The 25352-nt window shown below is 50.0% G+C and overlaps 1 protein-coding gene across 6 annotated transcripts in view; it reads left to right on the forward strand.

Moving 5' to 3' along the window:
* LOC109258626 (mediator of RNA polymerase II transcription subunit 15) overlaps positions 1-25352 on the forward strand; it is a 66995-nt gene that overhangs the window by 38092 nt on the left and 3551 nt on the right. For 4 of the 6 annotated variants that reach the window (XM_053902291.1, XM_019435582.2, XM_053902294.1 and 1 more), the window contains 9 exons: positions 290-319; positions 1818-2030; positions 10583-10830; positions 11930-12256; positions 13334-13459; positions 23862-23998; positions 24096-24223; positions 24442-24576; positions 24668-24731. In XM_053902291.1, coding sequence (XP_053758266.1) covers positions 290-319; positions 1818-2030; positions 10583-10830; positions 11930-12256; positions 13334-13459; positions 23862-23998; positions 24096-24223; positions 24442-24576; positions 24668-24731 — 1408 coding nt within the window. Of the gene's footprint in view, positions 1-289; positions 320-1817; positions 2031-10582; positions 10831-11929; positions 12257-13333; positions 13460-15757; positions 15883-23845; positions 23999-24095; positions 24224-24441; positions 24577-24667; positions 24732-25352 lie in introns of all 6 variants that reach the window. The other 2 variants (XM_019435586.2, XM_053902292.1) reach the window with 2 other exon arrangements.

A 25352-nucleotide genomic window follows, 5' to 3' on the forward strand; every position in this document is an offset into this window, starting at 1 on the left:
CTTCTACTGGGGGCGGGGGGGAGGGTGGAGGACAGTTCTCTGAGGCCCCAGGTTGACCATGGGCAGTTCTATACCTTCTTCCCTCAGACCCCCTTGAGTGTCAGCTCTGCCTGGAGTGGATACAGACATGCACACACAAACACACGTGTGCTCTGAGGTATCTTATCTTCTGTTTAGTTTCAGCAAATGACCTCTGGGCAAATGCCTACAAAGCTGGCTTACTGTGGAAATATGTGGTTATGTAAAATTTTGTTTACTTTGTTTTTTGTTTTTGTTTTCTTAAATACAGATAACAAAAAATCTCAAGCTTCCGTCAGTGGTAAGAGTTTTTCCTGTTTCAATTAAAGTTTTATCCCGACCTTGGGTTTGGGGGAGCAAGAATGCAGTTGTGGATGCTGCGTGGGTCTGGGTTAAGCTGTTATGAGAGGAGAAAATTCACAGAAAGAACTCTGGCTGGCCGTGAGAACTTTGAGCCACGCCCGCCCCTCCTCCATGCTTCCTCTTCCTGGCAGACTGCAGTCAGATGAGACCTTCCCATCCCATGTCACTCAAATACTGTTTTTGTCCAGCAAAAAGATGTTTAAAAACTCACACAATAATGGACACATTACCTAAAATGTTGAGCTCTCTGGAAGAAGACTATTATGGTATATCTAGTATAATAATCGGTAGTATATTTTTTAGAGAATAGCTATGAATTCACTTCCTTTACAAAGTTTCATGGGAACTGTATTGCGTCAGCCCTGGTCTTGCCGACTGAGCTGCCAGTGAAGGGGTTTAGCGAATCCATGATGGCCGACGGAGCTCTGATCTGTCACAAAGGGAGCCAGCCTGGCATGCTATTTGTCTTACTGCAGGCAGTACAGCTGTAAATGCTGGGTGCCCATGCTTGCCTCAGCCAAGCTGGCTGCACCTGTCTGTGTGGGCCCTGTTTCCCTGCTGGGCTACCCCTCCTGGCATGTGCAGTGATTCTCAGCCACCCAGGGCTAGATGGGATGAAGAGCATGTGGCCAGGAGAATGTCTCAGTTCTTGGCATCAGAGCATAGGGTTCTTTGGCATTCAGTTCTGCGCAGGCTGACCTGGCTGGGGCATACCTGTCTGTAGGTAGTTGTTTGCTGTGAGTCTATACTGTTCTGACAAGAGCCCTGGGCTCCTTGTTCCAGGTCATAGCATTGCTCACTGAGCTGAGTCCCCTGCCTACTGGCAAGCATCACTGTGCCTGGTGGCACTCTGTGGATTCTTCCTCCCTCACACCTCCCTCACACCTTAGCTTGTTTTAGTGTGGTGTCCTGAGAACTCCTTAGTGGGGTTTCTGCACAGACTTAGTAGAGGTGGACTTCTGGTGTGCAAGGAGACTTGTAATCTCCCTGGGAGAACATCTGTCTGTGCCCCCCCTCAGTTCTCTGGCCCCCAGGCTCTTTCTTACTGTGAAGAAGGGCCTGCTGTCCTTTGCTGTCTTTGGAGTTCCCAGCTGTGTCTCACCCAGCAATAGGGGTATACAGCCAGGAGGGGTGGGGACTGCTATATACCTTAAAGGGCTTGTTTATCCCTCAACAATAGGACCCTGGCACAAGCCAGGCTAGGGTTTGAGATGTGCTCCCTGTTCAAGAGCAGTGACAGAGATACTGATATTTTGGCCCCTCCGCGGTTGGAGGCCTAGAGGCTCCCAGGACTCTGGCCTTTCACTGCTTGGGGCTTCGAGGGAGTTGTGCCTGGAGGTGGGAGGAAGTGTGTGCTCTGTGAGGCCTCATAACCTTCGGAGACTTGCGTTTCAGCAGGCACTTGGCTGAGACGCTGTGCCCTTGTGTTCCCACAGACCCTATGAATGCACTACAGAGCCTGACTGGTGGGCCTGCTGCGGGAGCAGCTGGAATCGGCATGCCTTCTCGGGGCCCAGGACAATCCCTGGGCGGGATGGGTGGCCTTGGCACCATGGGGCAGCCGATGCCCCTCTCAGGGCAGCCGCCCCCTGGCACCTCGGGGATGGCCCCCCACGGCATGGCTGTTGTGTCTACAGCAGCTCCACAGAGTGAGTACTGTGCTTCTCAGAGAATCTGCCACCTTCTTTGCAGGCGATGTACATTTTTATCCCTTTGCTTAGGATGGTATTGAGGAAAGCGTGGAGAAACTCCCCAAGTAGCTCTGTCTTTTTATCTTTGTTGTGTATGGAGAGAAAAAGTTCCAAAACTTTTTCAGACTATCAAAAGGGTTAAGTGACACTGAGGCCCTCCTCCTACCCCTGAGCAGGAGTGGAGGACTCAGAAGAGGTCGGGGTAGTCTGGGACTCCATCCGGGGGGATTGTGTTTTGTAGCTGAAATAGACACAGTTATGTCTCAGGCTGTTCTCAGCCACAAAGTGGTGCTTTCGGCACCCTACAACCCCCAGAAGACCTCCATCTCAAGAGCCGTCCCTTCCAGTATTGCCCTTGCCCTCCTTCCCTGAAGGATGTACCTTGCCCTCCTGGCGCTTCTCTACAGAACACAGCCCCTTGTCCCCTCCATGCAGCTACTCCAGCTGGGAATGGGTGCGTAGTGCGGGTCTCCCTCCTCTTTCCAGGGCCTGTCTTGTTGGACGTTTGATTTTCATAACCAGTAATTCAGTATGCAGAGTGTACTTCAGTACTGCAAAGTGCTTTGTTAATTTTTTCCTTTTTTATTTTTGAAATAGTCTAAGAATCATAGGAAGTTGCAGAATGACACAGAGAGTGCCTGTGTGCCTTTCACCCAGCTTCCCCAATGCTGACATCTTAGTACATTGTCAAAACCGAGAAATGAATCTTGGGACAATGCTGCTAACTCAGGTGGCCTTTTTTCTGACATCTCCAGTTTTTACATGCATTCTTGCCCGCGAGCTTATGTGCGTGTAGTTCTATGAGACTTTATCATGTGTGATATCACTACCAGGGTCAGCATGCAAGGCTGTTCCATCACCAGTAGCAAGCTATTGTGTTATCTCTTAATAATCACACCCTTCCTCCAGCTTCAAGCCCTGGCAACCGCTGATCTGTTCCCTATCTCTATAGTTATGTCACTTCGCAAGTGTTACATCGATGGAATCGCACAATGTTTGACATTTTGAGACTGACTTTTTTCCCCTCAGCGTAATGCCTTTGAGATTCTCCCAAGTTGCCTCAGTAAGTCGTTCCTGTTCATTGCTGAATTGTATTCCATGGACTGGGTGTACCATGGGTTGCTTATCCATTCACCCTTGAAGGGTGTTCAGGTTGTTTCCAGGTTTGGCTGTTGCAAATAAAGCTTCTGTGACCCTGATTCATGTACAGGTTGTGATGTGTCGATGTATTTTTCTCATGCATCACTCATAGTAACCCTCAAAGAGGGCAGTGTCCCTGCTTCTGCTTTGCCCACTAGAGCTGGGGTCGAGCCCAGGCTGCCTGACCCGAGCACCCCCATTCTTTGTTCAAGTTTCCTGTACGAGCATCACTTTGCTCTTCACAGATGCCATGTGGAGGCTCATTCTGCCCACTCTTGGACTGGAACCTTCCATCCCCAGACATCCCCTTCTTTCTTGGATCATTGTTCTGTTCCCCTTATTGACACCTTGCCATCTGACTCTTAGCTCTTTGCTTGATTCTTCTTCTCCAGCTTCCGTGTCCCCTCTTGTCTTGTCAGCATACCTGGTACGTACATGGGGCGGCTTATGGAAGGATGCTCAGGAGAAGTACTGGTTCTGACTCCTTTTTATGTTACAGAGTGGTTGATTTCTTTTTATCACAGCTTACATTTTATAATAAAAAATCATTTTTAATGTGTAGGAGTTTAGAATGCTACCATTATTTGCCTTGCAGTTTCACTCCTAAGACTTTGTCAGTTCACTGGCAAAGTTTGGGTATCCTGCCCACACCCTCCCCAGTCTGACCTTGGCCCACATCCTGTTTTCAGCTTCAGAGGGACCTGGTCTTTCATGTGGGTTGATGTGATGTGAGTTCTCTACTTTCATGTCCTGCTGCTGCCTGTCAGCATCCCTCTCTCTCTGCCTTTGACCTCTTGTCTGCCTGGTCTACGCAAAATAGGTGTTGTGGCCCAATGGACATTTGTTAATTCCTTTCTCACAGTTTCTCCAAATGGCACTGTGTAGTTAAAGCAGCTTCAGGACAGGGCCTGGGTCAGAGATTTTGCGAGGATTCTCAAAGGATAGTCCAGAACACGCTGTGATAGTCTCCACGTGACCTGAATTAGTCATGGAAACAAACTGCTGACTGTAGGTGAGGCTGGGGGCTTGAGTACAGCATTAGAAGGGAGACAGACTTTTCACTCTGTACATTTTTGTTCCTCAGTGAATTTTATATCATATACCTGTAAAACCAGCTTTAAAAATGAGTCCTATTTCTGTCTGTTTGACAGACTGGATGCTGAGGAACCCTCGTCCTTCTAGACAACTAGATCCTAGATGCATTTTGGATTGTTGGGCCAGCAGAAGGTAGGGGAAGTTCTTTGCCCGGCCATGTCTTGGCCCACTGCAAGATTGGGGAAAGCAAGCCTCGCATCCCTCTGAGTAGTGGGATTTGTGCCGGACCCCTTGGCATCCCTAGTTCCCCCAGGAGCAAGGGCAGATTGGAGAATGCTCCCAGTTTAGCCCTGTGGCAATTGCAGATCAAGCATTGAGCACCACAAATAAAGACCAGCAGTCCTGAAAGGAAGAAGAGATACTATGAGGAGGAACAGAAACAATAAACAGATGTGGAGATGCTCAGGGACCACACACATAATAATTGTTAACTATGGGCTTGGCCTGATTAAAGAAATAAAGGGTGGAATTCCAACTGAACAAGCACTGGGATACCTGGTGGAGTGATGAGGCAGCTTTGAAAAGGAACCAAGTAGGGGCGCCTGGGTGGCTCAGTCGGTTAAGTGTCTGACTTCGGCTCAGGTCATGATTTTGTGGCTTGTGAGTTTGAGCCCCGGGTTGGGCTCTGTGCTGGCAGCTCAGAGCCTGGAGCCTGCTTTGGATTCTGTGTCTCCCTCTCTCTGCCTCTTCCCTGGCTCACACACACACTCTCTCTCTCAAAAATAAATAAACATTAGAAAAATTTTTGAAAAGGAACCAAGTAGAACTTGTAGAAACAAAAGTAAAATTATTGAGGGGCGCCTGGGTGGCTCAGTTGGTTAGGCGCCTGACTTAGGCCCAGGTCATGATCTCGTGGTTCGTGAGTTCAAGCCCTGCATTGGGCTCTGTGCTGACAGCACAGAGCCTGGAACCTGCTTCGGATTCTGTGTTTCCCTCTCTCTCTGCCCCTCCCCCACTCGCTCTCTGTATCTCCCTTTCTCTCTCAAAAATAAAAACATTTTAAAAATTAAAAAATGAAATTATTGAAACGAGAAGGTAGAGATGAATGAATAGCAGATTTTTTTTAAAGTTTGTGTGTGTGTGTGTGTGTGTGTGTGTGTGTGTGTGTGTGTGTGTATGTATGTATTTATTTTGAGAGAGAGAGGGAGAGAGGGAGTGCACACATGTGCAGGGGAGGGACACAAAGAGAGAATACCAAGCAGGCTCTGTGCTGTGTGGGGCTTGATCCCACGAACTGAACCATGAGATCATGACCTGAGCTGAAATCAAGAGTCAGATGCTTAACAGACTGAGCCACCCAGGTGCTCCTGAGCAGCAGATTAGATACAACTGAAGAAAGAATTTGTGAACTAGAGACAACATTTGAAGAAATTACCTAGAATATAGCCCAGAGAAGAGGAAATAGAAAATAGGAGGGTAATGCGTCTGGGTGGCTCAGTTGGTTGAGTGTCTAACTTAAGCTCAACCCATGATCTCACAGTTCATAAGTTCGAGCCCCACATCAGGCTCACTGCTGTCAATGCAGAGGTTGCTTTGGGTCCTCTGTGCCCCACCTCTGCCCTTGCCCCCACTCACATGTGCTTTCTCTCTCTCTCTCTCTCTCTCTCTCTCTCTCTCTCTCAAAAATGGATAAGCATTTATTTAAATAAAAGAAAGAAAGAAAATAGGACGGTGTGGGGCACCTGGGTTCCTCAGTCGGTTGAGTGCCTGACTTCAGCCACTTCAGATCCTCTGTCTCCTCTCTCTTTCTATCTTAAAAATAAATAAACATTTAAAAAGTACTAAGAAAATAGGAGGGTAAGAAATGCAGAGGATAAAATCAGAGTCTAACAACTAATAAAAGGACCAGATGGAGAGAGAACAGAAGCCAACCAGTATATGAGGAGAGATGGTAGCTGGAAAAGTCCTGCAGTCCTATGCAGGTTAAATAAGGCATCCATGCCTTAACCTGCTTGGGGAAAGCCACAAACACCATAGGCCAGAAGAGTATGTTAGAAATAGCCAGTTTCTAGAATGGAGCAAGACATAGACTCAGAGCACTTGGTGATGGTGTCACGAAGAAAGTAGGAAGTTGTTAGAGCCCTGGGGATAGAGCTGCTGACCACAGTTGTATGCCAGCAAAACTCCCAATGACTGGGGGGGAAGCAGACATTTTAGATAAACAAAGCTCAAGAGACCTTCACTGAAAGGTTTTTTATTTGTTCACCATTTCCTCTTAACTCTCATACCATCTTTCTTGTGATGCCAGGTGTAAAATGGGAGAACAGACTTTTTTTTCATATAAGGTAGCAAGCGTGTGTGAATCTAAACCAGTGATTCTCATCCGTTTTGTACCCTGGAGGCTATTTGGCAATGTTTGGAGACATTTTGGATGTCACAACTGCGGGCGCACTCCTACCATGTAGCATAGAGGCTACAGATGCTGTTAAACCTCTCGTGCGGAGGACAGCCCCACACAACATAGAATTGTCTATCCCAAAATGTCGGGAGGAACAAGGTTGAGAATCCTTGGTGTAAACAAAAATCACCTCTCTAAAATAATAATGCTTCCAGCTAACTCCATACAGACTTGCTGCATTCCAAGCACTGTTTTGAGGGTTTTACCTAGAACAGATTTTTAATTCTTCGTTCAGTGTAGGTACTATTATTGTCTCTTTTCCACAGCTAAGGAAACTGAGGCACAGAGCAGTGACAGAGTTGGTATTTGAGTCCAGGCAGTCCGGCTCAGAGGCTGTACCTCTAGTCATTATTCTGGCCTGCCTCCCCTTGCCCCCCTTTTTTAAAGTAGGCTTCACGTCCAGCGTGGAGCCCAACACAGGGTTTGAACTCACAACCCTAAGATCAAGATCTGAGCTGAGATCCAGAGTCAAATGTTTAACTGACTAAGCCACCCAGGCACCCCTGTTCTGCTTCTTAATAGAAGTGTGCTGTGTGGGTGTAAAAAGATAAACAAGGACCATACTAAATGGAAGTCAGGAGGTGTATTGAGGATAAATACCAGGTCTATCAGTACCTGAAACCTACTTTTATTTTACTTTTGAGAAAGAGGGAAAGAGCGCACGCGCGCGAGAGAGCGCTCACGAGTAGGGGAGAGGGGCAGAGAGAGAGAGAATTTTGTTTTTTTAGAGAGAGAGAAAGAGCTTGTGTGCATGCAGGGGAGGTGGGGAGGGAGGGAGAGAGAGGGAGAAAGAGAAAATCCCAAGCAGGGTTCTAAGGTTCTTGTATTTGGTAATGAAGTTAAAAATATGGATAAATTTTAAGTTTGGAGTTAAGTATGGTTAAGTTAAGTATGCCTGATGAAATTGAAAAAATAATTGCTTGAAAAAAAGGAAAAAGAGGGGCACCGTGGTGGCTCTGTTGGTTTAGCATCCAGCTCTTGATTTCAGCTCAGGTCATGATCTCATAGTTCGTGAGATCAAGCCCCGCATCAGACTCTGTGCTGACAGCATGGAGCCTGCTTGGGATTCTCTCTCTCCCTCTCTCTATGCCTCTTCCCCACACTCGCTGTCTCAAAATAAATAAACTTTTTTAAAAAAAGAAAAAAAAAGGAATTGCTGAAGCAGTATACATAGTTTGTACATTCCAAACCAGTAGGAAAAAATTGAGTAAGAAAAAAGTAAAAATCCAAACAACATGTAAAATTCAGCTCCAACCATCCAACAAAAATATAATTCAGGGGCTGCCTGGCTGGCTCAGTTGGTGGAGCATGTGACTCTTAATCTTGGGGTTGTGGGTTCAAGCCCAGCGTTGGGTGCAGAGAGTACTTTAAAATCTTTGAGGGGCGCCTGGGTGGCTCAGTCGGTTAAGTGGCCGACTTCGGCTCAGGTCATGATCTCGTGGTCCGTGAGTTCGAACCCCGCGTCAGGCTCTGTGCTGACAGCTCAGAGCCTGGAGCCTGTTTCAGATTCTGTGTCTCCCTCTCTCTGACCCGCCCCCGTTCATGCTCTGTCTCTCTCTGTCTCAAAAATAAATAAACGTTAAAAAAAAAATCTTTGAAAATGTATATATTTCAGAAAAGGAAAAAAACTTTGTCAGTTATACTTCAGTAAATCTGGAAAACAAAAATAGAGGGAAAGAAGCTTAAAAAAGGGAAGACAGACACAAATAAGTTGAGAAATACAAGTGATCACAATAAATGTGAATGGACAAAACTTTCCTGCTGAAAGATAGGAAATGTGAGATTGAATGTAAATGAAAGGCAGTGGTACAGCTCTAAGAATAAACCATAAAGCAAGCCTCACTCTACACTCCCACAGTATTGCTGGATATACATCAAACCAAAAAGAATTGGACATCTGTGGGGGCACCCGGCTAGCTCAGTCAGTGTAGCATGCAACTCTTGATCTCAGGGTCACGAGTTTGAGTCCCACCGTTGGACTGAGACTACTTAAATACATCTTTAAAAAAAAAAAAAAAAAGTTATAACAAAAAGATTTAAAACATTGTATACCAGTAAAATGGCTAAAATAACACTCTGAAATGCTGGCAAGGATGAGAAGAAACTGGATCACTCATACATTGCTAGTGGGGATGTAAAATGATATAGCTTCTTTAAAAGTTAAATGTACAGGGGTGCCTTAGGTGGCTCAGTCAGTTGAGCGTCTGACTCTTGGTTTCAGCTCAGGTCATGATCTCACAATTCGGGAGATCGAGCCCTGCGTCGGGCTCCGTACTGGCAGGGTGGAGCCTGCTTGGGATTCTCTCTCCCTCACTCTCTGCCTTTCCCCCACTCTTTCTCTCAAAATAGGTAAATAAACTTAAAAAGATTAATAATAAAAATTAAACATACAACTCTGCGGTCACACTCTTGGGCATCTATCCCAGAGACATGAAAACTTACCTTCCCGCAAAAACCTGTACACAAATGTACATGGTAGCAGTCACTCCCAAATGTCCTTTATGGTATGAATGGTTGAACAGAGATAGGTATACCATGGAATACGACTTGGCAGTAAAAAGGAAAGCAGTAATGATATTCGTTACATCCAGGATGATCTTCGGAGAATTATGTTGAATGAAAAAGCCAGTTATCCTGTATAGCCCCCACTTACATAACATTTTTGAAATGACAGAACATTAGAAATAGAGGACACCTTAGTGGTTGCCAGGGGTGCTGAAGTGGGTGGCATCACAAGGGATCCCTGTGGTGTTGGAACTGTTCAGTATCTTGACTTCGATGGTGACTGAATCTATCCTGGTGAGGAAATTGTGTAGAATTTAATGTACTCACCCACACAAATGAAAATGCATCCTGATTGTGTTATGTTATAATTTTGCAAAATGGTACCATCAGGGAAACTGGGCAAAGCATACAAAGGGTCTCTCTGGATTATTTCTATTTATTTATTTTTTAAATAACAACTTCATTGGGGTGCCTGGGTGGCTCAGTCGGTTAAGCATCCAACTTCGGCTTGGATCATGAACTCACCTTTTGTAGTTCAAGCCCTGCATCAGGCTCTCTGCTTTTAGTGCAGAGCCTGCGTCAGATCCTCTGTCTCCTCCTTTCTGCCACTACCCCGCCTGCACTGCACTGTCTCTCCAAAAATAAACATTAAAAAAAAAAGAAAACTTCATTGATATATAATTCACATATTTATGGTTTACCCTTCTAAAGTGCAATATTCAGTGATCTTTAAGTATATTCACAGAGTTGTGCAACCATCACCACAGTCCATTTTAGAACATTTTCATCTCCCTAAAAGAAACTGCACCACAGAAAATCTTGTAGATGTTTGTTCGTATCAGCGTGACTCATAACCACCAAAAGGCTTAGAAGCAATGCCTATCAGCTGGTGGATAAGCAACATGTAGGAAATCCATACCATGGAATACTATTTGGCAATAAAAAGAAATGAAACACTCATGCAACATGGGTGAACCTTGTAAATATTACCCTCAACAAAAGAATCCAGTCACAAAAGATCACATACTGTGAGATTCCATTGATAAGAAATGTCCAGAATAGGCACCTCCGTAGAGACAGAAAGTAGCTCAGTGGTTGCCAGAGGCTGGGCTTGTTGGCCCTTTTCTTTCCTCTATTATTGTACAGAAATTCCTAAGAAGGTCCGTAATCAACACAAATGCTGCCCGTCACATCTGTCTGTCTTTCCCAAATGGAGTGTTCAGCTCCAGCGGCTGTGGGCCCGCTGTGGGCGCAGTGGGCTGTCTCCCCGCCCTCCCTGTCCGCAGAGCTGCGATAACAGCGGCCTCTGCTCTGGCCTCCCCCGCCCTGGCCTCCCCCGCGTGCCCCGCCTGATTCACCACTCTGCCTCCAGCCCAGCTGCAGCTCCAGCAGGTGGCGCTGCAGCAGCAGCAGCAGCAGTTCCAGCAGCAGCAGGTGGCGCTGCAGCAGCAACAGCAACAGCAGCAGCAGCAGCAGCAGCAACAGCAACAGCAGCAGTTCCAGGCCCAGCAGAATGCCATGCAGCAGCAGTTCCAGGCGGTGGTACAGCAGCAGCAGCAGCAGCTCCAGCAGCAGCAGCAGCAACACCTGATTAAACTGCATCATCAAAACCAGCAGCAGGTACTAGGTGCCGGTGCTCAGCCTCTTCCCGTGGTCCTTGAGCCCTGGATGTGCGCCAGCCACAGTGCTGGGTGCGGGGGTCCAGAGGCAGCTGCACATCCTTCTGATGCCTGGTGCCCGGGCTTCCTCCTCCGTCTGGGGGCTCCCCGCAGGGCCTGGTGCAGGGAGGAGGGATAGGCCCCAACTTGTTAGGAGGGTGCTGGGATCGCACAAGGAGGTCCTCTCTATTGGGCTTGGCGTCTGGCCGCGGGCCTACTGCGTGCCGGGGGTGGAGGGCTAGATCTGTGGAGGCTTCCGGGTGCAAGCGATTCATGTAAGAGTTAACTGAAGCAAGAAGTGAGAAGAACACTCCACAATGCAGGAATGCCTGAGCCGTCCTGTGAGCGTGTTTCTTTTGAGTACTTGCATGCCTCCTGTTTTGTCTCTTGAGTGTTTTGGTGCCTGGACGCAGCTCTAATCGAGCCTCATTTCTCTGTGGGGGGGTGGCAGTGTCACATTAGAAGCCCTGCTTATAAAGAAACTGTTTTCTTCCTCCCGTTGTTGGCAGGCAGCATCTAGACGTATTAAGCATCTAACGTCAGGTCTGCTCTTGATTGAGGGAGGGAAGGCCTGAGCGGATCTCTCCACTTTCCCACCCTCCCCAGGCCTTGGCTTGCTGCCTCCATTTCCCAGTGGCCACCCTCCTGGGTCTTGGAGGCCCCCTTCCCCAGAGCCAACTTTTCCCTCAGCCTCACTTTTTCTCCTCATCCTGAAAAGCATACACTGGCCATCTTCCCAAGGCTTGTAGTTTCCCACTCTAGTGACCAGACAAGCATCACTGGAGAGGCCTCAGGGATTTGCAGCCACCCGAGCATTTATCCCAGCTTCGATGGGGCCACACCTCTGTTACCCTTCCTAAACCCTCTGGATACTTCCCTTGAACCTTCGTTCTCTTAGGCTCAGGTGCAGCTGGTGTCTGGTGACCAGGGCACAGGCACATACTTGGGTGTGTCCTCGGTGTCCTGTGAGAGCAGCCCGGACAGGGTTCCTGGGGGCAAGGCTGACACAGGGCCCAGAGGCAGATGGATAACCGACCAAGTACTGCTTATTCTGCCCATAGATACAGCAGCAGCAGCAGCTACAGCGGATGGCACAGCTGCAGCTGCAGCAGCAGCAACAGCAGCAGCAGCAGCAAGCTTTGCAGGCCCAGCCGCCACTACAGCAGCCACCGATGCAGCAGCCCCAGCCTCCCCCTTCCCAGGCCCTGCCCCAGCAGCTGCAGCCGATGCACCACCCACAGCACCACCAGCCGCCACAACCCCAGCAGCCACCAGTTGCTCAGAACCAGCCATCGCAGCTCCAGGCGCAGTCACAGACCCAGCCTTTGGTGTCACAGGCTCCGGCCCTCCCTGGACAGATGCTGTATGCCCAGCCACAGCTGAAACTTGTGAGTACCCGTGGCCTTTGGTGGGCGTGTGGCCGGCAGCTGTTTCTGGGGCTTCTTTGGACATAGGTGGGGAAGGCCCCATGCTGGCTCCCGCATCCAGCTTGGCAAGGGGGGAGTGCATTCTAAGAGCTGCTGTACCCTGCACAGAGGCACTGCCTCTGCCGGGCGACAGTTTTCTTCCAAGTAGCATGGCTGACTTCAGCAGTGGCCATGGCATTCTAAGACTGGGTGATCAGGTGGACAGCAGCACACATATTCTCACTGTGCGAGAGGGTGTGCGGCCTCATTGAGCATTCACTGTGGGTTTGCTAACTGCTTAGAATTACGTTTTGAGCGAAGATCCCTGTCATTACCAGATTTTTGAGGAAGGGGATTAATAGGAAATCATGTAATTGTCAGTCTTATTGTGCATCTCTGTACAAAGCATATCTAGTTGGTGACATTGACATGGAGGACACAGTATTATCATCAAGTCAGGCGGAGCTGTGTCAAGGGGCCATTTTAATAGTTTTTTTTTTGCTTACTCGTTTTCATGGCCTTTTCTGTTTTTCACTTATTGAGTGGAAAGGGATGGGCCATGTTGAACTGAGTGGCGGGCAGATAGGAGACCCACAGGGCCAAGCTGGAAGCTGGGGAGGATCTTGAGGAACAAAGTATGGTCACACTTGTCACCTGGGGACTAGCCCCTGGTTTCATAGGTGGGGCTCTTGTAGACCATCAGCATGCTTGGCCCAGAAGTCAAGCAGGCTGGGCTGTGCACTTGGCCTTGGGAGACATCGCTTTGCTTGCAGCAGTAAATGGTAGTGGTGGCTGTATGGTGACATTCCAGTCGGAGGGCCATGCTTCTCATCATAGTCAGAGGAGGTGGGGCTTGGCTCAGAGCCAGACTGGTGTGGGACATTTCTAATCAGCTATGGGATAAGGTAAAGCCAGTGAAGTGATACCACAGCCAGTGAAGTCGTGACAATCCCATCCCTTCTCATGATAAGCTGCAAGATTCAAAGCTCCCACCAACGTAGTAGGTGCTCCACCATGTGCCCGGATGGCTCCAAATCGCATTCTCCCTTCCTCCCTCAGGTCCGCGCTCCAATGGTGGTGCAGCAGCCGCAGGTGCAACAGGTGCAGCAGGTGCAGCCCCAGGTGCAGCAGCAGACAGCGGTGCCGACAGCTCAGGCTTCCCAGATAGTGGGTTCCGGAGTGCAGGTGAGGGCTTTTGGAACCCAGGTGAGGGCCTTTGGGGCCAGGGGCTTCTGTAGGCACTGGCAGGTGCATGTCCACCTGTGCATGGAGCTGGATTTCAGGCACTCTACAGTGAGGGTCCTGGTTGTTTGGATCATGGGCAGTCTAGGAGCCAGCCCACAGGGTCTTCAAGGTGGCCAGCCTGGCTTGGTGTTACCGGATTCCCCCCACCTCTCTTCAGACACCCTCATCTTCCCCCTTCCCTCCTCCTCTGAGAACACACGTTGGAGAGAGTAGCATTGTGGCCTCAACCTCTCCTCAGCTTGGAGTGCAGGGCTGGTGGCAGGTGTGCACTAGCATTCTGGACACGGAAGAGCACAAGTATGGTGGTGCCTGGCTCTAGTGGACTGCGTGGGTTTGTGCTGCAGCCCCTTGCCCAGCACTTTCCCAGTGCTTGCCCCCTGCGCTGAGAAGTGTAGCTGAGGCCCTTCATGCCCACCCTCTGTGTTTTGGATGTTGATGGGATGGAGTAGGCCTTGCCCAGCCTTTCCTGGTAGAGGCCAGATTCTTAATGGTGTTTGGGGTTGGAGATTGGGCCTCATGATTTTCCACAGATCCCCCATCCTGCTGGTGCCAGGGAGAAGAGGCATCTAGTCTGGGGCTTTGGTTCTGTCTCCACCTGGCAGTGGGAACACTGGCTCAGAAGAGAGTATTGGCTTTAGATAGAACAGACCTGTTAGGTGAAGTGCCACCTGCCCAGGTGCTGCCCTGAGCTGGGGTGCCACGCCACTGCCCCTGCTGTGCTCCTATCCTGCTCATTACCAGCGAGTCAGCCAAGCTCCCTGTCAGGTGCACAGCACCACATGTTGAGCACTTCTGGGATGCTGCGTGTTCTGTCAGTGTCTGATGACATCTCACTGTGAGGGAGGCTCAAACTGGGTCCTGTCTGGTCTCAGCCACGTTGCTCCAGTCCATGGGAAGCTGCCTGAGAAGTGTGCGAGTAGAGGGACCTGAGGTGTTTGCACAGAGCTAAGACCTAAAGCAGATGTGTTCTCTGCACTCAATACCCTGCACTGAGCCCGTGGATAGGGCTGTTCTTCTGGTGGTTACTCTCCTCTCTGCTTCTGCTTGGGGAGGACCCAGCCCAGCCAGCGTGGGAGCTTGACTGTGGGCTCAGTCACCCATAGAGTAACCTTGATACTTTCTTTCCCCCTCATTGGAGTGCAGAGGGCTGCTAAGGCACAACTAAAGTAGGCCCAGGACTCTTCTTTTTCACTGGGGACACTGGGAAGATTGTGACACTGATTGATAGCTGGGGAGGAGGAAAGGGTCATTGCTTGAGTGTTTATGGGTGGGTTTGCTTTTATGAGGCACGTGCCTTCAAATTTATCAGGAGTGGTATCCACCTCCCTCCCACGCATCACAGATCAGATCTTCCCCACTTGCTATCTCTCTCTCTCAAAAAAAAAAAAAAAAAATCCTCAGTTAATGCTATTTTATGCTGTGTGATGTATATGTGTACGTACATACATGAATGCTTATTATAAACATATCCTGCTGTCCTTAATTGCCATCTTGTTTTTGGACCTTGAGATTATTTGCAGTTTTTTGCTGTTACTGATAATGTGTGTCCTGATGTGTGGTTCTGTGAAAGAAGTGCTGGCTTTGGGAGCCTGAGCACACAGTCCTCCATTCCTGTCTCTCAAGTCCTCCCTCTCAGAGCAGAAAAGAGATGTCCTGTGGCGCTCGCCAGTGCTGTGGCCCTGATGGATGGCTGAGACTCTTAACTTGGGGCGAAGTGTGGTAGTTGGTGTTTCAGGAAAATTAGTAAGCCCTGAGCCTTATACATCAGGTTCGGTTTTTTCTGACATTACTTGTGTAAATGAAAGGTGAGGGGCGCCTGGGTGTCTTGGTCGGTTAAGCGTCTGACTTCGGCTCAGGTCATGATCTCACAGTTCGTGGGTTCGACCCCCATGTCAGGCTGTATTCTGAAAGCCCAGAGCCTGAAGCCTGCTTCAAATTGTGTGTCTCCCTCTCTATCTGCCTCTCCCCCACTCTGTCTCTGTGTCTCTCAAAAATAAATAAACATTAAAAACAAAAACAAAATAATAATAAAGTAAACTCTTTGGGGTGCCTGGGTGGCTCCCTGGATTCGCGATGCCAACACAGGCCTCCATGCTGTGAGCTTGAATACGTAGGCCAGGCTGCTCTCGACCCCCACAGCCCAGTGGGCACTCCTGTCTTAGGCTGCACGCCCCTTTCCACCCACCCATGCACTGTGTTTGTTGCAATCACCTTGTCTGTTATCCCTCTGACCTCAAGATGATCACTGCAGCCTTGGCCCAAGGTGTGAGGGAAGTAAGAGCCCAGTTCCCGTTCACCACCACCACCTCAGCTGCCGTCCATTCAAGTTCTACCGCTTTGGGTGGACAGCCCTCTCAGCACAGGTACTTATGGGGCAGTGCCCAGGGCCCCCGGAAAGCTCAGGGCCCTGTGAGTACCTTTGTGAGGCACATTGTAATCGTCAGTGACTCCCTTTGCTGTGGTCCTGGAAGTGCCTAACCAAGCTCACATGAGCCAAGCCCAGCTTCTGTTTCTTGAGGGCATAGGAGTAAACACCTGTGTTTATTTGCATTTCAATACTTTGGGTAGCTCTGGTATTTTCATTTGGTGGAGAAGATGGGAGCTAATTTTCTTACGTTAAAGTTTAAGGTTTTAGGGGTGCCCTGCTGGCTCAGTCAGTGGAGCATGTGACTCTTGATCTCAGGATCGTGAATTCGAGCCCCACATTGGGGATAGAGTTTACTTAACAAAAAAGAAATGAAGAAATTTAGTGTTTTAGATAGTTATGGTAGTGCCTCTTTTTGTGGTAACATAAAACTGAAGCTAAGCAGATAGTTTTGCTTTCTTGAGCTGTGCGGATAGTTACCAGCCATATGTATGTATTTACATTTAAACTAATAAAAATTACATTAAAGTAAAACTCCAGTTCCTTAAGTTGAAATTCAATTACATATCAAGTGCCTGGTGGCACCATGGGGAAGCCGGTGGCTATTATACTGGACAGCACAGATTGTAGATCAAGTCAAGCTTGTGGAAAGTTCTGTAGGACTGTGCTGTTCTAGAATTTCCTGTGTGGAGTGTAGAATTTACTACACACATTCCTTTCTAGGTATATAAAGACTTCTGTGTACATCACACGTTTTCAGAGATATGAATTCCTGGCTCTCCATTACTGTATGACATCTGGAATTCTTCCATGGTGTATTTGTTTGTTTAACAAATGGTCGCGATGTGCATTCTGTGGGCCAGGCCCTGTTCTGAGATTCTGAGAATAAAATGGTAAGGAGGTTCCCTCATCTTACGGGCTTTCCATTTTAGTGGGTTTGCTGTGAAAACTTCAGACTTGCCAAAACTGTAAGATTCCGTTTCTATCATAAGGCAGATAGATGCATCTCTAATCCTAGCAGACAATCCTGCCCTTCCCTGATGGCGCATGTGCAGACACTGCCATTGCTGCAAGTGAGGGAGGTAGTCTGTGCAGGGCACTGCCATCGTCTGTCTGGCCCTAGGCCCTGTACCATACTGCCACATGCCACAGAAACAATGGCACGAGCTTTCCTGAGATCATGGCCTTGCCATTTGGCAGCATGGTCTATCGTCACTCTTCCTGCCTCCTGACCCCTATGAGTCACCCCAGGTGTGCCAGTAGCAATTGCTCATTGACGAGTGTGAGTTCTTTGGCATCGGCCTCCCATTTGGTAGTTGTTGCATAACAGGAGGCAGAAGTAGCTAGAATCTGCTGGTAAGAAGGCCTTATGACAGAGCTTGCTAGAGGAACAGAAGTTGTGGGGCAGGAAAGTAGGCCTGTAACCTAGGTGGCATGGAGGGCTGGGCAGGGCAGAGCCCGGGCACAGCTCCTCGCGACCCAACGCTGCATAGGGTCCTCCACATGACTCTTGGCTCAGGGCTCCATCCCTTGGAGCATCAGGCACCTGCAGCCCCCAAGCCCTAGTACCTGCCCACGTGCCACTATTGAGTGTCTCCCATCCTGGTTCCTTTGATTCTCAGCTCTTTGACCTAGAGCTGCTTGTTTTCCTTTCCCGCAGCCTCTCAGTCTCCATTGGGTTGACAGGTTGGGTTATTGGGTGTGGGGAAATGACCTTGGCATCAACATGCAGGGCTGACTTTTGTAAGACCAATAAAATCCCTAACGTTTTGAGTATGTGGTGTATGCCAGGCCTTGAATTACTTCTGTGTATGGACTTGCTCGTTCTCACTGCAGTGGGTCTCAGTTCACACATTTAGGAGAAGTCCTTGTAGTCACCCCTTCAGCAGTGGTAGGTGTCCACTTCTGTCTGGCCCTCTAACAGTGCTTGAAGCTGGAGGAGCCACTGCCACCTGCAAAACAGACCCAAGACGCTCAAATTAAATCCTCGGCCCAGGCTCCGCATCCTTCCCTCTTCCCACCCTGACCTCTCAGCAGGGTCCTGGCTTGCAGGCTCAAACCCACTCCCCCAGCCTCCTTCTTCCACCCCTGCAACAGTGGCAGACACACTGTGGGCATTTGGCCTGCCACAGACCTGGCTCCAGAATTGGTATGCAGCTGTTTTTGTGTCTGTGCCCTCCCAATCTAGTCCCTCCTGAGAAAAGCTAGTTTATTCCAGAAATGCATCATTACAGTGTAGCCAGAAGCCAACCCTGCCATCCAGCAGGCGCCCCAACTGAGCCCTCAGCAGCCACCAGCACCTTCAGACCTTGACACAATGTGCACAGTGCCTATCTGGTTTATTCTTTCCTTGCGGCAACAAATTGGGTTCAGGAAAACAAGCAGAATAGAAAGTCTGTTCTTCTGTCAGCCCTTCAGGAGACAGGGCTCTCTCATCTCAGCCTCTTCTTTGCCCCCCGACCCTGCACTGTGTCCCTTGACTGCATCTTCATATTGTGGGGGAGCACTTCATGATCCTGACAACAATGACAAAGCTGGATTCTGTGCTGGACACATGCTGGATGACATGCCTAGCACAGGAGTCCAGAGGGTACTTGGGATCCCTGGCAATGTAAGCAGATGGCGCCATAGTGGAGTCCATATTCCTCTTTACCCTGTAGAGTGACTCCTGGGGATGTGTCATGTACAGGGGCCAGGAGTATGGGGCAGTTCCAGGGATGTCCGGTGGGCATGGGTGGTCCCAGGAGGGTTAGAGTGTATGGTGCCACCAGCCTCTCCACAGGTTATCTCATAGCACATAGCTCCCCAAACCAGTCTTTCTGCCCTGCAGCCCAGCAGCCTGGCCCTGCCGCCCACCTGTGCTCTGGCTGTGTCCCCTCTGCTTGAACTTTGCCTTCCCTTTCTACTCCCTTTGGGACATTGTGCAGGGTCCCTTCCCAGATACTTTTCCTTGCTCCGTAGGAAAGTAGATGATGCTGAGGTGCCTGGACTCCTCCACTAGTCATGTGACCTTGAGCAAGTCACTTCCCTCTGAACTCTCACTTACCATGTGTGACATGCATGTGACAGCAGGCAGGCACTCAGAGCTCCCTCCCCGAGCAGGTGCAGCACTAGTGTCCAATGGCGTGTGCTAGCTGCTGTGACAGACCTACCTGTGCCGCTTGCAGAACGTGCCTAGGGAGGGAAAATGCAGAGCTGGGTCAGCAGTTTTCCCTTCTGGAGGACTTGATACGTCATTAATGGGACACAGCCATCTTGCTCCCCTCTGCCCCAGAAGCTGGCTAGACCAGATGTAAACCTGAAGACCTGGGGGGGTTCTATCTCATTAGCCACCTTGCTAGGCCATTTCTTTCCTTCCTCCCTCCCTCCCTCCCTCCCTCCCTTCCTCTCTCTCTTTCTTAAATTTTTTTTTTTTTTAATTTTTTTTTTTTTAACGTTTATTTATTTTTGAGACAGAGAGAGACAGAGCATGAATGGGGGAGGAGCAGAGAGAGAGGGAGACACAGAATCGGAAACAGGCTCCAGGCTCTGAGCCATCAGCCCAGAGCCTGACGCGGGGCTCGAACTCACGGACCGCGAGATCGTGACCTGAGCCGAAGTCGGACGCCCAACCGACTGAGCCACCCAGGCGCCCCTTAAATTTTTTTTTTTAACATTTATTCATTTTTGAGAGAGAGACAGAGCGCAAGTAGGGGGAGGGGCAGAGAGAAGGAGACACAGAATCCGAAGTAGGCTCCAGGCTCTGAGCTGTCAGTACAGAGCCCAACATGGGGCTCAAACTCACGGACTGTGAGATCATACCTGACTGAAGTCAGATACCTGACTGAGCCACCCAGGCGCCCTGCTAGGCCATTTCTTTCTTGACGGAGGCCTTTGCATAGCCCCTCATCCTGGGTGTGTCCGCGGGATTTAGGAGGCCTGGGAGCCTTGGGCTAACCTGGAAGGCCTAAAGGCCTGGGAAAGGGAATATGCTGCCAACTGAATTAGGTATTTTTCCAGTGGAGTTGTCAGATGCAAAGAGATCTGGATTGGATATAGGGAGCCTAGGGGTTTCCTATGGCGGCCTGGAGTGTGGATGTGGGGAGCCTGAAGCTGGACACAGAGGCAGGCTCAGGAGAGGAAACGGAAGCACTGAGCTTGTGCCCCGGGCCCGGGCAGGCCTCTTTTCCCTGTGTCTTGTGGACTGTAATGCCCAGGGGAGCTGTGTGCAGTCAGTGGCTCCATGGAACCCAGAAGCAAACGGTGTGGGGAAAGTGTGACCTGTTTCCCCATGGTATGAGTGCTGAGGGTACCTTTTATTTTTTCAAACAACTTTTGAAAAATGTTTTTTTTAATTTAATTTATTTTTTTAATTTACATCCAAGTTAGTTAGCATATAGTGCAACAGTGATTTCAGGAGTAGATTCCTTAATGCCCCTTACCCATTTAGCCCATCCCCCCTCACACAACCACTCCAGTAACCCTCTGTTCTCCACATTTAAGAGTCTCTTAAATTTGTCCCCCTCCCTGTTGTTATATTATTTTTGCTTCCCTTCCCTTAAGTTCATCTGTTTTGTATCTTAAAGTCCTCTATGAGTGAAGTTATATGATATTTGTCTTTCTCTAATTTCGCTTAGCATAATACCCTCTAGTTCCATCCACGTAGTTGCAAATGGCAAGATTTCATTCTTTTTGATTGCCGGGTAATACTCCATTGTGTGCGTGTATATGTGTGTGTGTGTGTATGTGTACACACACACACACACACACACACACATACACACACACACCCCACATCTTTATCCATTCATCCATTGATGGACATTTGGGCTCTTTCCATACTTTGGCTATTGTTGATAGTGCTGCTGTAAACAAAAAGAGACCCTCTTTCTCTGCATCCTCACCAACATCTGTTGTTGCCTGCGTTGTTAATATTAGCCATTCTGACAGGTGTGAGGTGGTGTCTCGTTGTGGTTTTGATTTGTATTTCCCTGATGATGAGTGATGTGGAGCATTTTTTCATGTGTCGGTTGGCCATCTGAATGTCTTCTTTGGAGAAGTGTCTATTCATGTCTTTTGCCCATTTCTTCACTGGATTATTTGTTTTTTGGGTGTTGAGTTTTATAAGTTCTTTATAGATTTTGGATACTAACCCTTTAAATGATATGTCATTTGCAAATATCTTCTCCCATTCTGTCAGTTGCCTTTTAGTTTTGCTGATTGTTTCATTTGCTGTGCAGAAACTTTTTATTTTGATGAGGTCCCAATAGTTCATTTTTGCTTTTGTTTCCCTCGCCTCCGGAGACGTGTTGAGTAAGAAGTTGCTGCAGCAATGTTTATTTATTTTTGAGAAAAAGAACACAAGCAGGGGAGGGGCAGAGAGAGAGAGAGAGAGAGAGAGACAGAATCTGAAGCACGCTCTAAGCTCTGAGATGTCAGCATAGAGCCTAATGTGGGGCTCAAACCCACAAACCATGAGATCATGTCCTGAGCCAAATCAGATGCTTAACTGACTGAGCTACCCAGGCATCCCTATTTTTCTTTTAATGTTTTATTTATTTTTGAGAGAGAGCAAGAGCGAGCATGAGCACAAGCAGGGGAGGGGCAGAGAGAGAGGGAGAGAGGATCTGAAAAGGCAGAGACACCATTGAAGGGCTCAACCTCACGAACCATGAGATCATGACCTGAGCCAAAGTCAGACATTTAACTGACTGAGCTGCCCAGGTGCCTTTTAAAATACAGTTTCAGGGGCATCTGGGTGGCTCAGTCGGTTGGGCGTCCTACTTCAGCTCAGGTCATGATCTCACGTCTCATGGGTTTGAGCCCCGTCTCCAGCTCTGTGCTGACAGCTCAGAGCCTGGAGCCTGCTAAGGATTCTGTGGCTCCCTCTCTCTCTGCCCCTTCCCTGCTCATGCTCTGTCTCTCTCTCTTTCTCTCAAAAATAAGTAAACATTAAAAAAAATTTTTTTAAATATAGTTTCATACATTTAGGTGGGAAGTGAACTAGGCAGTGGCCTTCTCGTTGCGGTGGTTTTGCGCCAGCCGTGACACCCTGCAGATGCCTCATTTCCCTTCAGAGAAGCACCAGCTTTAGACTAAAGACAAGAGCCATGTACCTTCTAGAAGGGACATGTGCTGGAGCAGAAGCTAAGGCTAAGGCTCCTCCCTGGGGCAGGTGGGGGCAGGAGAGGCCAGGGGAGTTTGAGCTACAGGCTGGAAGAGGGCATATGGCAAGAGGCAGTTTCAGGGAGTGCAGGGCAGTGTGTGGCAGTAGGTCCAGATGAGGAAAAGAGGAGGTGACAGCAGGGGCTTTGCAAGAAACCACTACAAGGAGAGTTCCCATACCTAGCAGGCCAGGCCCAGGGCCTTCTTCCTCTTGGCACCATCCATTTCTCTACCTGGGCTCTTCCAAAATGACCTGTTCACCTTCCTAGTCCTGGGAGTTTGTTGGCACCCGAGTGGATTCTAGAGCCTGTTTTCCACCGCTGGGCAGGGGCCATGCTGCTTGCCATGGGATTCAATGTATCCCAGCACTGTGAAGGCGAGTCCTGCCTAGGAGAAATCTGCTGCATTTGGTTCAGCTCAGCACACTAAGCTGCCCTAGGCCCCGTTTCTGATGTTGCTGACATCAGTGTGAATCACCTGGGACCATTTTGCTTCACTTGGCAGAGCAACTGGGCCCAGCAGCTGGAGGCCTGAGCTTGTGTGTTCCTGTCCCTCTGCTCCCAGGCCTGGGGCCTAGTCACAAGTGGTGGGACAGCTCATTCTGTTTGCAGATGTGCTGGTGGGCCAGTGGCTTGGGTTTGGTGCCGCTCTGACCCATCTGCGTTAGGAGTGTGATAATGTAGCTTCCGGGTCCCCTACCATACCAGCGTCCCATGTAGCTTCTCTGGCCTATACACCCTGTGGGAGGAGAACGATGTTTGACTCTAGGAGCTTTGTCTGGTATACTGGAAGAAAGGTCAGGGCCCCTTGCCCAGCCAGGAGAATGGGCAGGCAAGGAGGGCGGGCATCCTGTCTTCCTGGTGGGATCTGGGTTCTTCTAAATGCTTTTTCTTATTCCCTGATTCAAGGACCAAGAGACTAGCAACCCCCAGAGTGATCCTCACCCAGTCCCCCTAGCACTGTGGCAGAGGAGTGTGTGGGAGGGAGGCGTGGAGCTGTGGCCCCAGATGTCACCAGTGTCTGGAGTGCCCTGGGAGAAGTGCCAGATTTCATCTGCAGAACTGGATGGTCCAAGAGTTAGGGTTGGGGGTTGTGGGCTGGGCTACAGGAAGCAGGCTCTGAAGGGATGCTCAGGGGCTTGACTAGGGTGTGGAAGAAGCCACCACCTCCAATCCTTGGAAGCTCTGAAACTGGCAGGGCCTTTGGATTGGTCCTGGGCGAGGCAGCTCTCTGTGGGACTCACTCAAACGTCAGACCGAGGATCCTCAGGCCACCTGTGCTGGCAAGGGCTGACACAGGGGCCACTTTGCTCCCATTAAACCTGAGACACAGCCTCCCACTGTGGCCTGATGGCTGAGGGGGTTCATGGAAGCATGTAGGAAGACAGTCCCATTTGTCACAGAGCACATTCCTCACAGGCACACAGATGAGAGAATCACAGGCTGGGGAGGCCAGGCAGCACCATCCAAGGCCATAAGCTTCTCTGGCTCCCACACCTGTGAGGTAGAGACATAGGAATGTCCTGTCCCAGCTTAGAAGCCTGTAGACTTTATGGTCTCCCTGCCAAGGAGCAAGGGCTACCCAGCATGGCCTTTCGGCCAGCACTTCAGTGATCATGGACTTGTGTCCATCCTTGGGGTGGGGAGCTGTACCTATGTTTGTATTCACAGGGTAGGGCATCTGAAGGAAGGTGTGCGGGTGAAGCTGAGAGGGAGAGGGGGCTTGTTTGTGCAGATGGAATCTGTGGGCCTGGGGTGGGGGGAGGGAGCAAGGGTGCAGCAGGAGTGAGAGTGTGTGGCAGGCAAGAGCAGGCTGAGCCCCCTCCACTTCCAGGTCAGCCAGAACAGCCTCACCATGCTGTCCTCACCATCGCCGGGCCAGCAGGTGCAGACCCCGCAGTCGATGCCCCCTCCCCCCCAGCCGTCCCCGCAGCCTGGCCAGCCCAGCTCGCAGCCCAACTCCAACGTCAGGTAGGCCTGGCCGGGGTGGCCCTCCCTGCCTGGCTCCCAGGGCGGGCCCCACCTCGTGCCCCAGCTCACAGATGCATCTGCTTTTGCTTTGCTGCAGCTCCGGCCCTGCCCCTTCCCCCAGTAGCTTCCTGCCCAGCCCCTCACCGCAGCCCTCCCAGAGTCCAGTGACGGCACGCACCCCGCAGAACTTCAGTGTTCCCTCCCCGGGACCTTTAAACACCCCTGGTAAGTCAGGCCTGGGGTGGGTGTGTGATCCAGGGACCAGAGCCCATCATGTAACCCATACACAGCCCTGTGGGTTGAGGTGCTGAGATTCACCCCCTTACCCTCTGGAGGCCTCAGCTTGTAATGGGGTGGGTGAGCCCTAGATCCCCCACCTTGAGGGTTTGCAGAGAGCCCGGGCTTGTGGGCTGAAGCCGCATTCACCACATTGTGTTCTGCAGTGAATCCCAGCTCGGTCATGAGCCCAGCTGGCTCCAGCCAGGCTGAGGAGCAGCAGTACCTGGACAAGCTGAAGCAGCTCTCCAAGTACATCGAGCCCCTACGCCGTATGATCAACAAGATCGATAAAAATGAAGGTGGGCTGCGCCAGGGCAGGGGTGCAGTGGAGGGGGCGGGTGGGATGCAAGTACCCCTGGCACGTGTCTTAGTAGCCCCTCTCTGTCCCAGACAGAAAAAAGGATCTGAGTAAGATGAAGAGCCTTCTGGACATTCTGACAGATCCCTCTAAGCGGTGAGTTTTGCCCCTGGTCCTGGGGGTAGGACAGTGGTGTGCCCATGTCTGGCAGCTTGGTTAGCCCAGCCTTGGACGGGCATTTGGTGGTGAGACGGAGTTTAAAGAAGGGGCCTCGGGCCTCCACAGGTGACTCCAAGCCCTTGGCCCCTTGCCTGTGCCAGTACCCAGCCCCTGCCCTGCCCCTGACTTCCCAGTGGCGTTGGGCAAATGACTGCATCTCATTTACTCCGTTGCAAAAGGAGTGACTATGGCTCACCCGGGTTGGCTGTGAAAATGAAACAAGACATCGCCTTGAGAAGCACTTGTAAGGCATTGGAGCCCTGGTTCACAACATGGCACACGTGCCCTGCCCCTACCTGCCAGCTGTGCTGCTCTGAACGCCAGAGACGGGCCAGCTCTGCAGAACTGTGCACATGGACTGGCCTTTGGGTTCTGTCCCTATTTCTGCATCAGTTTGGCTATGCTCCCTTCTAGAAGATCTTCTCTGTTCTATTTACTGTGCAAAATGCTAGAAACTGCAGAACTAGATGTATTGGAGCTGGGCAGCACTCAAGCCTCTAGGCTCGATCCCTCTTTGGGACTCTAGGGCCTGGGGCAGGGACCTGGCCTCTGTCTCTC

The sequence above is a fragment of the Panthera pardus genome, unplaced genomic scaffold, assembly GCF_024362965.1.
Source record: "Panthera pardus isolate Hobbes unplaced genomic scaffold, ASM2436296v1 HiC_scaffold_15, whole genome shotgun sequence".
Classification (NCBI taxonomy): Eukaryota; Metazoa; Chordata; class Mammalia; order Carnivora; family Felidae; genus Panthera; species Panthera pardus.